Source organism: Cystoisospora suis (genome assembly GCF_002600585.1).
Source record: "Cystoisospora suis strain Wien I chromosome Unknown contig_3304, whole genome shotgun sequence".
In the NCBI taxonomy this organism is placed as follows: domain Eukaryota; phylum Apicomplexa; class Conoidasida; order Eucoccidiorida; family Sarcocystidae; genus Cystoisospora; species Cystoisospora suis.
In genome coordinates this window covers 34959-48378 of record NW_027156099.1, presented here as the reverse complement: position 1 = coordinate 48378, position 13420 = coordinate 34959, and the positions used below count along the sequence as shown (strand labels likewise).

General features: G+C 46.3%; 4 protein-coding genes across 4 annotated transcripts; 1 reads left to right on the top strand and 3 right to left on the bottom strand.

Moving 5' to 3' along the window:
• Positions 1-539: 539 nt before the first annotated feature.
• On the bottom strand, positions 540-1949 carry CSUI_006509 (uncharacterized protein; the record flags this gene model as incomplete). Its single annotated transcript, XM_068066665.1, has 1 exon — positions 540-1949. A coding segment is annotated over exon 1 (609 nt), but the record flags the coding sequence as incomplete, so codon positions are not given.
• A 765-nt stretch (positions 1950-2714) lies between these two features.
• On the top strand, positions 2715-4116 carry CSUI_006508 (uncharacterized protein). Its single transcript, XM_068066664.1, has one exon. The coding sequence runs from the start codon at positions 3835-3837 to the stop codon at positions 4048-4050; it is 216 nt and encodes a 71-aa protein (XP_067921367.1). The 5' UTR covers positions 2715-3834; the 3' UTR covers positions 4051-4116.
• CSUI_006507 (enkurin) lies at positions 3627-4195 on the bottom strand (the record flags this gene model as incomplete). Its single annotated transcript, XM_068066663.1, has 2 exons — positions 3989-4195; positions 3627-3872 (listed from the first exon to the last, which is right to left on the bottom strand). Exons 1-2 carry the CDS (start codon positions 4190-4192, stop codon positions 3627-3629), a joined length of 450 nt encoding a protein of 149 aa, XP_067921366.1. The 5' UTR covers positions 4193-4195.
• A 2540-nt stretch (positions 4196-6735) lies between these two features.
• CSUI_006506 (uncharacterized protein) lies at positions 6736-12684 on the bottom strand. The gene is made up of 4 exons (XM_068066662.1): positions 12371-12684; positions 10997-11537; positions 9780-9910; positions 6736-9253 (listed from the first exon to the last, which is right to left on the bottom strand). The coding sequence occupies exons 1-4, from the start codon at positions 12524-12526 to the stop codon at positions 9086-9088; spliced, it is 996 nt and encodes a 331-aa protein (XP_067921365.1). The 5' UTR covers positions 12527-12684; the 3' UTR covers positions 6736-9085.
• Between the last annotated feature and the right edge of the window lie 736 nt (positions 12685-13420).

Here is a 13420-nt window from a genome sequence, read left to right as displayed (position 1 = left end):
ATATATATATATATGTATACGGGATTGTGGGTGCCGTTAAAAGCCGCTTAGGGCACACCTTTCGACAGCGGATGACTGGGGAGACAATTGTGTGTCCGAATATAAAGCGAGAGAAGACAATCAAGATGCCAATACTCTAGTCAGCTGCCTACTATCACGGCCCCATATGTCGACAATACTTATAGAGGGTTCACATATAAATATACGCACATGGAAGGCAGACGTCGTTTCAGGCATGAAGGCGTATATTTGTGTTCCTGCCTAGATGTGAAGGCGATGAATATGCTTGCTGTAGATCGGATTTAAACATATGCGATGCGGAAGAGACATAGAAACTTCAATCGACACTTATGTCATAGACACGGGCGCACGTAAGTCTCAGGTTAACAAGCAACCTCTCGGATAGCTGTACGGTCTGATACATCAAGACAGAAAAAGTCCCTTCTTCTCACCCCCCTCCCCCTTCCTCTTCACCCCTCCCTGCCCCCCCCGGCCCCCGCTTATCTTTTTCTTTAATCCCCGTCCCTCACTTCCTCAATGGAGAGAACGGGCATTCTTCTGGGTGGTGGCGGCGATGGAGACGGAGACGCATGTCTTTTAGGACTGTTCTGTGGAAGGCGATGAAGATGTGAAGAAGAGGAAGGAGAAGACCCCGCCGTGGAGGAAAAGAAAAAGACAGACTGCAAGAGAGGTTGGGATATGTCTCTACGACAAGGTAACAATGTAAAATGACTCTGAGATACCTTTTCACGAGAGAAACCCTGTCGATTCCCTGCTTCTTTAAACCTAGAAAGCTTCCGCATTAAGGTGGTATATCTGCGACTCTCCAGTACAGGAAAAAGAGAGGTACAAAGAGAAGAGGTAGAAGGCGCTTTACACACACACCCTCGTGATAGACACCAAGTAGAAGATGTGACCGTAACAGGGGTATGGATGGCAGGAGCTGAGAAAGAAGGAGAAGAGGAACTTCTGTCTTCAGTCTGTCGGAGAGGTCTTCGCGGAGGTGCAGACGCCTGCTCTCCGAAGAGTGGGGATAAGGATCGACCGGGAGATGAAGAAGTGGTAGACGATAAGAAAAGGACCTTTTTCTTCTCTAGACGAAGACTCCCTCTCATTTTGAGAGGATGTTCAAGGAGACTCGCGAACATGGTGATACCGAAAAGATAGAAGAAAGAAAGGAAATGAGAAAGAAAGGTCCAAGGGATTCACGGTGGACACAAAACGGGAAGAAACGATCCCTTGAGAGGAAGAAAGTCTTTGACACCCCAAACGAGGTCTTGAGAAGGAGGCCGTCCATTGACGCAAGAAGAGATTTTGAAGAAGCAAAAGGGCACGAGATGTCTCCTTTCTCATCGCATCTCTAAAAAGAGACCGCAGACAAGGCAAGAGTCTTACGGAGTGGAGGGATGAAAACGGATGAAAAGAAAATATACTAAGCAACCTTTCTACCGGACTTTGAAGGTGACCCCCCCTGATCGGCGATGTGGAGAAAAGCAATCCAAGTCGCGGCCTTCCATTTTGTTCCTCGAAAGAACTGGACGTGCCACCTGGTGTGCGCAACAATGGAGAAACTTCAGATGTCAGGAAGAGAGACAAAGCGGCAAAGGGAAGCCTTGGAACTTCCCCATTGAAAGGGGCCTCCTTTCAACAAGGACCGGGGGTCTTCTCATTCTCCGTTGAAAACGATAAGGACCGGCTAACTGAGAGACGGAGACTTACCGAATTTTGGTGTGTCGACACTTCACACACGAGGAAGAGAATTAAGATGCAGAAACCCGGAGAAACGGGAAGGAAGAAAGGGCATGCTGCTTAGAGAAGAGCAGGTGAGGGAGGATAGGAAAGAAGTACCACATTCGATGGTAAAGAATGGAGTTCTTCAGTCAGTTGATGCCTTCTTCACCGACGTCTTAGACACCGCGTGTCGGCCGCTGGCTCAGCTTTGTCCTGTGTTAGATTTAGAAACTGGCTGGGCTGGGGCTTACCGTTTCACAAGAGTTCCCGTCGATTTGGTGTCTGCCTTTGTGTGCGCATGCAATCAAGCTGCATGCGCAGGGACTCAGATGTCGATCGAGGGGAAAAAGAGGGCAAGAAAAGAACAATGATACCCGCAACCACCCAGCGAAACACACAGTGAGCTTTTTTTTTCTCCCCGAACTCTGTCAGTGGGGGGAAGTCAGTCCCATGCCTTCCATCAGGGGTGTACAAGTCATCCCGGGGAGGCGACAAAGTCAGGGCAATGCCTTTCCGGTGTGTAGGGAAGGAAGCTTTATTGCTCCTTGCACGTATGCCTAGTTTAATTCTACACAAGGAACTCTACCCCTTCTTTGGAGTGTGGCAGATTCGAATATAATATCAAGAGCTGGAGTCCATTGTTGTATGTATTCCCTCATCTATACTACAGCGAGGCACCCATTCTCACGACGCACTGTAACACCGACAGAGCCAGGGCGCTGTTGCCGCCCTGAATGGGCACAGTTGCGTCAACATGCCGAGAGAGCCCTTGGTTCTACAGGCCTTCACTTTCTTTTCATATTTGGCTCTGTCGTTACCAGCTAGCGCGTTTTCAGCTTCTCCCCGCCAGACAGCTTTCTTAGACTCCAACAGCAGGACGCAACAAACACTAAGGCTATTCAGCTAACCCACGACTGACCCTGGTCGCAGCACCTGACTGTAGAGTGGTGCTACGTTGCAGGTTCTTAGCTCTGACTTTCCACCGCCGAAGGACACCTCCAAACAGAATCTGCAACTAAATCATCTGCGCGGCAATCGCAGGTCGCGAACGAGGATGGGCGTTCCCCCTGTCTGTTGCATATTAGACTATCGTGTATAAGGCGACCAGCAAATTTTGAAGACAACTACGAAGCCTGCCGTGGAGGGCAGGGGATCCTTCGCCTGCACAGGCCAGTTTCGCCCGTGTGATGCCCAGCGGTACTGTAGTGTAATTCTAAGACTCATCGGAAAACAGCTGTGTATTGGGGAAGCGAATCTGTTGGGCACCACTGTACTCACCGCAAGACGGAGGCAGCCATAGGCAGTGGCCGACTGAGGCAGCTGCAGCAGACTACTGTCACCTTTGCATGGAGGAACGGTGCATCTCCAGTGAGAAGTTGTATTGGTTGGCTTTAAGGTTCCCCTTGTAGAAAAAGACGTTTTGTCTAAGAAATCTTTATCAACATCACTGACGGCACAGAAAATGCGGAGGCGCATATCTGGTGCAGAATAATTGCTACGGAACCTTTGTAAACCAGTCGCGCCGGAGAAGAGGAACCAGTCCCTCCACCGCTGCCTGTCTTCTCTACATTCTTATTGGGGGCTCCTGCGATTCTGTACGATTTAGAATGTATCTTGTACATAGGGGCACAAGCCAACTGTCACTACAATGCGATATCACTTTGGCGGGACTGAAAGAGCCACGACCGGAAGGCCGAGCAGAAGCAGACCTTGCCTGGGCACTTGCTTGCCGGGAAAGCGTCTGGTCGGGGAAAGGATTAGCTTCGTTCCACCCGCCGTGGTGAGGCAGAGCAGTCACGCGCTTTTACCCGACAATGGAGCTCATCCCTTTTCCAGGAGAGCCAGCTTCTTAGGTTCATTTTGACGGGGTGGGAGTCTTCCTCAAGAGAAACCAATCAAGCTCCCGTGACAACAATTGTTCCCTTGCTGATCTTTTCCATATACCGTTCAATAGCCTCGAGTTGCTCCTCAAAGTTTTCCTTCCGTCTGGCTTTTCCAATGGTGTCTAACTTCACGACGTGAGTACTATTCTGGTACTCCGAATTGAGTTTATCCCATCTCTTCTTCAGTCCATCAAGTAGGGCTGTCCTTTCACTCTCCGGCATGATCCAGGACTTGTCAGCTGAAACCACTTGCGAAAGCTGCGGGATTCATGGCCAGAGGTGGACATGCAAAAAGGTAGAAAAGCTTTCCGAAAGATGTCGGCAAACCAAAGTGTCTTCTCTTCGCTGTAGGCGCGTACCAATTCTCGGCTTACCTGCAGTTGCCCGGGACGCTGTGACTCGATGTACGCGTACTCGGCTTGTACTGTCTTCTTGATCTCTTTCAAATATTCTGGGACCTGACCATAATCTGGCTTGTTTGTCCACCGAAACTCTTCGCTAGGTATCTTCTTCGGGCGTGAAAGGATATTCTCGATGGCGTTGGCTGTCACCCAGTCTCTGTGGCACACAACCCCCATGATCTGCGGGCACAAAAGCACGGCAACATGCACACAGCTCGAAAGAAGCCGTTTCTTGCCAAATATGCCCTGAAACAAAGAATGGTTTCCAGATTCAAGGGGCCCACCATGCATGCCGGTACCCGCCCTTTGTTTCTTGAACGTAAAAGCAGTCTAACCACAATACCAAAGTGTACAGTGGTGGCAAGCGGCAGATGTCTTAACGTTAGGTTTCTGCTGTTTGTGCCGCAAGGCAAAAGAGGTTGGCAGCTTCGTGTGTGTTCAGTCTGCCAGCTTGGGCACAAATCAAGAAGCCTCTGGAAGAGCGCTTTTCCTCTTCTCGAGTAGCTGCTGGTCGCCAAAGTGATGGTTCACTCCAGAAAAGAAGTGCAACAGTGGGCAAAGAGCTGCTGCGTCAGTACTGCGTGGACGACTAAGCGATCAACACCCAGGTCCCTGCACCAGGGAACATCCCCGGGACAGAGTTCCGCTGTCACTGAGAACACACGGACGGCCAAGGGGTCCGCCATAGATTAATCCTGCGAGTTCAACACTCGCAGTAGCAAGTTGATGTGGTGTATCGGAAGTTCCAGCCTTTGGGTATCGATCGAGATGCGTGTCCCAAGAAGGACCCACAGGCTTTTCGTGTACTGTAGGGGTAGGTCCTTTCAGCTTCAGCTTCTTTCTTGGAGAGCAGATGGACTGAGCTCTGTTTGACTCTCGTCGTGTTTTCGATCCGTCATTTCGAGAGCAGAGACGTTCACTTGATTTTGACCTCAGGTGTTTAGCGACACTATTCTCGGGCTTGAGCTCATCCGGCTCGATCAGATAGATGATGTTCTCTCGTCTTGCCATGTTGGTATAAAAAGGAGGGCGGCGGATTGTTCCTTCTTTTAAAGAAGAATAAGGAAAGAAGCTTGGAGTCACTAATCAGCCGGGAAAACCATTTACCGAAGGCCGGACGACACAAACGCATTCATTGACCTCGCTATAGTCTCATTCCTTTCAGTTCTTTGCTGAGACCCCTGGAACCATCTCAACTCAAGGAAAATACATATCTCTGTGGCAGTCTGCTCCAGTCAGCTGGCAATGTACATCAGCCCCACCCCATACAGGAGGCGGCTTTCGATCCTCCTACTCTATACGGCGGCTTCATGTATTGGAGAGGGACACAAAAGGGGTCTAAGAACTTCGATTGTCGGATTCTTTTGTCCCTCTCCCGCCCCACGATGCTGCTGAGAAAGTCTGGTGAACATCTACTTGGTGAGTCTCGTGACCCCTCCCTCCCCTCCCCCCGTGGGGCCGCGGCCTGTCCCGGGAAAGATGAACTATTCCAACTCAAATGACAATCCGCAACGTCTACACTTGATGCTGGGGTGAAACGGGACTCAGTAAAGCTATTCCTACTAAAGCTCTTTCAGATGCTTGAACTGTGTCAGACCAACGACGCAAGCAGCAAGGGCCTCAATAATGGTTCTACCTTGGTGTGCGGCGGAAAGAGAGAAATCCTGACAAGCAGTTCATCGCTTTTCTCTCCGCATGAAGAAGAGTAGAAGGCGGCGCTTGAGGGTGACTGACCTTGCTGTTTATAAAAAAGAAAGAACTGGAATGTAGGCTTCAGGGTTAAGTTTGAATGAACGTCATCTGGCGATGTCGCCGCACTGACGCGAGATAAGTTGAAGACAGAATCCAAACACTGCTCTCTCTTGCTCTCCAGGGCTAGTTCATGTCATAGTGACAACGATTTATCTTTATATTTCCCCCGACAAGCTCGTTTCGGGCCACAGGATCATCCTAATCAGTCTTCGCACCTTCGAACGCTACATCACCTCCAAGGAATGTTTAGTGAAAGGGGTACTTGCTCACAGCACCTCAGAATTCTCCTCAGTAAAGCTCCCTGATAATCGTTAACCCCCTATCAATGTCAGAAATTCTTTCTCTTTAGCCATCGTCGATGGTGAGCGAAGAAGAAATCCTCTCTCGTGTAAAAAACACAAGCGGAAAGCCTCTTAGCAGGGCGAGAACTCTGCTTTTCCTCCATCCATCCTCGCCTCCGTGTGTGGTCCATACACTAGAAACAATCATCCGCTTGAAGCCACAGTACGTCGCCACCTAAGATGCTACGTACAGTTCAACTTACCACTACTCGCGCATCCTCCATCTAAGCAGAAACCGCAGGTCCACCCCTACCATACGTTGTGCCGGCGAAGTTTGCAATACAGCAGGCATCATCCCAGCCTTTCATCTTTCCTTCTCGTCCTACGAAAAAAAAGAGAACCTCGCTCTCTCACACTAACCCTATCTACGTTTACAATGGAAAAGCCAAAGCACGACTAGCAACCACTAGCTCCTGCCTCCTCCTCTTCTAGAATCGTTTATCTCCTTGAGAATCTCTCTGGCCAACTCCGCAAGGAGACAGCGGTGGCTCTGGGAGAACCGGCAGTTTATCACTTCTCTTTTATCGGACTTTTCCAAGCAGAAGGAGACAGAGGGAGGGAGTTCCACAACCCGTCTCTCTCTCTTTTTCTTTCTTATATATGCTACGTCGTCTATGTCACACCATCGAATCACACAGTACCATCTCTCTCTCACTCTGACGGGAGGACCGCGTCAAGAGGGAGTGTATGTACACCTCACTCAAGGTGTCTGTCTATCCTTACACGCCAAGGACACACCTCCTCAGGGTCCACGAATAAGAACCGTCTTCCAGTGAAAAACATGGACGCAATCATAAATCTTGTTCTTTCTCATAATGAATAAAATTAAAGCCTTCAAAAGACATACCTCTACCTCTTTCCCGTAAAAGAACGAGAAAGTACATGGATAGATGAATGGAAGGTCTTTCTTTTAACGTACACGGATAAACGACGGAAAGAAGAGACTTCTACAGAGTGATAAAACTATACTCTTCACTCAGAGCAGACTTTCCTCTTCTCTCCATGGATCATCTTCACTCTCTCGTCACTAGCATCATGCATATAAGCCATAGGAAGATTCTCCTCTCAAAGCTAATAGTAAGTACGAGAAACTTTCTTTTCTTCTTTCTTTATCAAGTCTTCATTACGAAAAGAAACGAAACACAGAGACTTCTCTATCTGTGTGTGAACTGCCCAAGAGAGTTACTAAGTCAGGAAAGAGACATTCATCCATGTGCATGCAACCATCTCTCCTTCCCTGATTATCTATCTCCATCTCCCTCCTGACTCTTTTCTCTCCTCTTCTGTCTCTCATATACCGGACGTAAAAACTATGGAAAGTAGATAAACTAACGGACACCCCACGTGACCAGGAATCCATTCTTTCTCAAAGGAAAGTACAATACCTATGACAGAAATACACGTACATACATATATACGTTCATACATACACAGAAACACACATCTACATCTCGACACACCATCTCCTCTACATGCTGTACTGAAGAAGGGATGGTATTCATCTGCAAATACACCAGATACCAGGCTTGCCAGTAAACAAGGAAAGGAACGGACTATACCAAAAGATACACAAGAACGAACTATCAGCCACACTCCGTCAAAACTTCGACCTTGTCAAGTAAAGAAATACTTTGGAAATGAACAGCAAACTTGGGAAGCCAGAGAAACGCGGGGAATGAAGAAGACATCAAAAAGAAACTTTCTTTTCTTTCTTTCTCTCTTTCTTTTCTTTCTTTCTTTCTTTCTCTATTTCTTTCGTATTCCTGACTCTTGAAATCGAAGAGCATTATCTCTCTTATGAGTGACGTTCAGGGCTTCGACTCCAGTGAGATCATGCTAGTCCAATCGCTGTAAAGGAGATTCACTTTCGAACAACACCTTCCTCTCGTCATCTCTCTTCACTTGACACTCCTCTTGTCACCCTACTCTTTCTTCTCCTTCCCCCTATCCCATCTGCCCTCTATCTATCCATCTATCCTTTCTCTTTCTTTCTTTCTCTAGGGCGAAGCTCAGTTGGCAGAAAGCATACTCTCTCTAAAGCACACACTGATGACGAAGAATTACCTATCTATTTTCTGCATGCATGTCTTCTCTATCTTGCTTCCAACTCATCTCATAATAGAGAGCATATACTTGAAAGACGTAGATAGACGACGACGATACTATCGGACGTTACCTTCTACATACATCAAACGCAAGCATCTCTTCATATTGACTCCTTCTTCTTCTTGTTCTTCTTCTATATCATATCGATTGAATGATGGATAGATAAACTGCCTTTTCCTCTCACAACACCTCATGAAGGAAACTGCATGCATGCGCGAGGAACGAGGAGACACTTGCTTGAGATCTCCTCCCCCGCGCGGGCATTCACTGTCTTTCCCCTTAGTCATATATCCATGTATGCTCTTTTTTCTTCTTCTTCGTTCTCGGAGAGAGATATTCTTTTCTCTCCGTCAAGCGAAGAGGAATGACCTCTGAAAGCTTTTCTGCTCCGGTTCATTGCCCTTCTCCGGGTTCCTGCAAGCCTTCTCGATCACACAGCAGCTCTCTCTCTTTCTCTTCATGTGTCTCAGGTACCTCACTCTCACTCACTCCTTCTCTCTCCACTTCGGAAAGATGGATGATATGCTTTACTCCGTATCTTCTTTTTCTTTCGATCTTATATCTTTCTTACACACCCTTCCCATAGAGGAGAGAAGAAAGAAGGATGCAAGCAATCGTCTGCTTTTCTCTCTCTCCATCCTTTTCTCTTGTATTCCCCTTCAAGAGATCTTCGCACATCTATTCTTTCTCTCTTTTTCCGAGAGACTTCTCCTCCTCTGGTTTGCATGCGTTCCCTTGAAGGATGATGATATTGCATGCACAAGATCACCACCATGAATACAACATGCCTTTCTTCCTTCCTCCCATTCATTCATTCATTCCTTTCCTTTCTTTCTTCCTTTCTTTCTTTCTTTTTTCTTTCTCTCTTTCTTTATGAAGTGGATGTAGTAGGATTCTGCTGTAAGAAGTCTATCTTCATTGCCCATACATCGTCAGTATCATGACTGCGTAAGACATGCACCTTGTAAGTTCCTTCCTCTGCTAAACCTGTAGCACTAACGCAACCTACAGGCCCCCCTACCACATCAAGGATACCCACCTACGACACAAGAAGAAAGAAGAGAAAAGAAGAAGAGAAAGGAGACAAGACAACAGAGGACAGACAGAAACACACAGCCAACAGCATCAGGAAGCCATCTCACTCCTACCTATCTATCTTTGACCTATCCATCTTTGACCTGGCTATCTATCTATCTAGCTCGACAAGATAAACTAGATAAAGAGATATATAGGTAAGTCTCTTTCTCTAGTCTTCTCCGTTCAGTGACGAAGAAGGGAAAGTCAACAAGAAGAAAGAGAATACGGTTGACCTCTCAAGAGAAGTGAAGCCACGATTTCTCCTGTATGAATCGATGGAGGCAAGAAGAACACTCGAGACAAATTGAAACAGAGAAAGACGGTGGATAAGAAAGCTAGCTAGGACAGGTAAAAGATGAGAGAAAGCCAAAAGCACTCTCGATCTGACGCAATGCAGCTTCACTGTCCCTCTCTTTCTTTCTTTCTTTCTATTTCAACCTTTAGTGAGTGTGTGAAGAGAGGTGCTATCTGTGAAAAGCGGAGCCTACCTGATGTTCGCTGCAAGTCAGTTCGCATGCACGATTATACCAATAAGAGATCTTCTCACACTCCTCCAGTAAGGTCTTCTGACCGGTGGAAGAAGAGAAAGAATAACATCTCTTTAAGCTCTCCTGAGTGTCTGGAGAAAAAGAAAGAGAAAGCATATCCTCCCATCACTCTCTACATACAACACCCCATGCACATAGACATCCTGCATATGTATAGCTGTACGAAGCTGATCATGACAGAGGGCCACACAGAGACAAAGAAGATACAAGTAACGGGAGATTAGATAGGCTTCATGTATTCTTCTTGAATCATATGTACATACTTCAATCTTACGAAGACCAGACGTCTTCACCTTCTTCTTTCCATCCTAGAGCATCTCAAGCGAGAGAAAACCGCATCACATACACAAGCATAGAAATCTCTACTACCTCTGATATCTACCTACCTATGTACCTATCTATCTTTCAGACAGAAGATTCAAGATTAATAGATAGATATGCAGATTGAAGCCACATAGATTAAAGATAGATAGATAGATAGGCTGAAGATAGATAAGTAGATAGGTAGAGAGGTGGGTACGAGGTCAACCCTATCTGTATGGAATCTACGTATTTGTCTATCACTCCTTAGTCTATCTGTCTTTAATCTAGCTATATACCTATGATATATATATATATATATATACAGCTATATAGGAATACACGACACGGCTAGAACGCTGTACACCAGTCAGCTGCATAGATCATAGTATAGACCATACATGATCAGCAAAGAGAAAGAAAGAGACTCTACGACAGATGCCTCGGATCACTTCATTCCTTCGGCTCTAGCAAGGCATTCATTCTTCATGAAGGCCCCGCGGATAAAAGAGATCAACATGAAGAAGAAGACCTTCTCATACAGCGACGAAGACGTCGACAAGCAGCGGGAAAGATAGAGAGACAGGTGGCAAATCAAAGGGAGACATCAAGACTGTTCATCCATTCACAGATACACACGGGATAAGATGCCACACGGACAAAGTACCTCTCGATGCCCCTCTTCTCTCATTCCTCTCTCTCTCTTTCTGTGTGCGGAGTCATCGAAGAGATCTCCCCCCTTCCATAGAAATCGCCGTATGATCGATAGACATCTTGTCTTGTCACTCTTTTCTTCTCTCGTTTCACGTCTATCTAAGTCTAGAGAGGGGTGAGGAGTGGTTGACAGGATTTCTTACCTATCATACTTTGCTTTGTGAATACACCGACTTGGCCACAGGTGATTTGAATCGCCCCTGGTAAGATCTCCCAAGGTAGTGCTTTTAGGAGATTCAATTCTGCCTGCTCCATTTGCATGTGGGCTCCATTCAAAAGATATAAGGTCGAAACGACGGAGTTGCTATTCTCTTCTCCCCCGCCTATGCCTGCTCCTCCAGGCGAGATCTGACTATGAAAGGGCTGTGGCTGGTCCTGCTCCTGTTGAGAAGGGAGGAAGGAGTACAAGGACGAAGAAGAGACAAGGTTCGGGGGAAGGTTCGTGTTTGGATGATGAGGATGACTATTAGGAGGGAGGGTGCATGCATGGCTGTTTTGATATACAGAAGACGACATAGGAGGTGCCCCGTTTTCTGTGAAAGAATCTGGGGAGATAACAGAAGGAGAGGAAGAGGAAAAGGAAGAAGAAAGATAGCCCTCTCCTCCTACTGCTGTTGGATATAAAGCTCCCCCTGAGAGGGCAGTACTACCACTTGGATTGAATCTCTCCAAGACAGCTAAGACCTGTCACACAAAAGAGAAAGAAAGAATTTTGAGAAAGAAAGGTGATGGATGGATGGACGGACGGACTGGGAGGGTAGAAGGGGAAAGAGAAGAGAAAGAAAAAGAAGAGAGAGTGAGAGAAGTTCTAAAGACGAGTCTGAAAAGAGATGATAGAGAAGCGTGTGTACAGAGAGGAGAAAGAAAGAAAGAAAGAGAAGGAAAGAAGGAAAGATTAAGGAAAGCACGGGCAAAGACAAGAGGTGCGAAAGAAGGGTATAAGGTCGCGACAATTGAAGAACGACCAACAGGAGGGATACTCGAGAAATGAGGAGACCGGAGAGTGGAGATAAAGGAAGGAACAAAGAAGAAAGAAGAAAAAAGAGAGAAGAAGAAGAACATCTTTCGTCTCGACAGACAGATGCCTACACAAAGAAAGAATACATGGTCATCAGGCAGAACAAATACATGAGCCAATAGATATCTCCCGATCCTGTTGATAAGAAGAGGCGAAAGAAGACAAAGAGGGATGTGAGGAGGACCACTGATCTATAGTGAAAAATCTAGATTACATGCCGATGCAAATGTGAACGTTTACCTATCTATCTATCTCTCTTTAGTATATCTCTCTAGGTAGACATTTATCTATCTCCGTATCTTTAATGAATCTATCTATCTCACTACCTCTCATCTGTCTGCGGAGGTAGACGTCGTGTCCCGAGACCTGCATATGCCTCTGTGTGTCTTTAACCAGTCTATGTAGACAGAGATAGCTAAAGAAGAGAAACATCGCTATGAAAGAAAAGAGATCTCGAAGAAGGAAAGAAGAAAAGAGGAATTTCGTTCTGAGCCCTTACACCCCACAGGCCTTGTGCTGTATGGTCAACAACTAGCGATCCCGAAGGGAGAGGGGGTGTCGATTGTCGCTGTGTTGAATCGATTCCTGCTGCTTTTCCCATCTTCTTCATTTCCATCGTAGCATTCTGGCGAGCTTCTTCTTCTTGATCTTTCATAGAAGCCAGATGGCTCAGGTTATTCAAGCAGTCTCCAACGGCAAGTGGATCTGCAATTAGAAGAGACTCTCCTCTTAAGATAAAACATCCTATATCGACAAGGCGAGGAGCTGAAGAAGAAGCGGCAGATAAAATGCCGTCTGATCCAGGTGAACCTGCTGTGAGGTGAGAAGACACACATCAGCGAGGAGCCAGCCATCAACGCACTATAAAACTCTGCTACTCTCGAGGCATCTACATACGTACACAAAGAAAGAAAGGGAGAATTACAGAGAGATAGATACGAGGTGGCTACAGAACGACTCCTGTGGAGTAAAGATATAAAGGCTTAGGAGTGGAGTTGGAAGGAAAGAGAAAGAACTACGTACGTGAAGAGGTTCGGTACATGGCGATCTAACAACGCATGCAGATAGCCGGAAGAAGAAAAACCGTGAAGACACCTCATATGAAAAGAAAGCGACCTTAGGGATAAACCATATACACATGTACAACAGTTTACTACCACTGTATGCATGCGTATGTATGTATATGTAGGAATATGTATGTGTATGAATATGTATGTATGTGTACGTATATACGAAGTGTATATATGTATATGTATGTATGAAGATAATGTAGTCTATGTATGCAATCAAGATGAGTAGATGAATGAATGAAAGAGAGAGAGAGAGACTGACTATAGATACTTTCGTAGAGAGGTANNGAGAGAGAGAATTCTCTTCTTCTTGTCCGTTTGACACATATGACAAGCGAGGCAGCCTGCTCGCTTGTTTCTTTCTTCCTTTCTTGGCTTGTCTCTCTCTTCAAGAAACCTCTCAGCCTCTTTGTCTTAAAGTAGAAAGACTTCTTTCTTCCAAGAGCAATCAAACAATTGGGAAGGATTCTGAAAGAAAG

Bases quoted from the DNA above. Each gene is read 5' to 3' on its own strand.
- CSUI_006508 (XM_068066664.1), top strand. From the start codon at position 3,835: ATGATCCAGGACTTGTCAGCTGAAACCACTTGCGAAAGCTGCGGGATT.
- CSUI_006506 (XM_068066662.1), bottom strand. From the start codon at position 12,526: ATGAAAGATCAAGAAGAAGAAGCTCGCCAGAATGCTACGATGGAAATG. The intron at 11,538-12,370 runs GTAAGGGCTCAG...TTTGTGTGACAG, and splicing joins CAGCACAAGGCCTGTGGGGT to GTCTTAGCTGTCTTGGAGAG. The intron at 9,911-10,996 runs GTAAGAAATCCT...CTTTTTCTCCAG, and splicing joins CACAAAGCAAAGTATGATAG to ACACTCAGGAGAGCTTAAAG.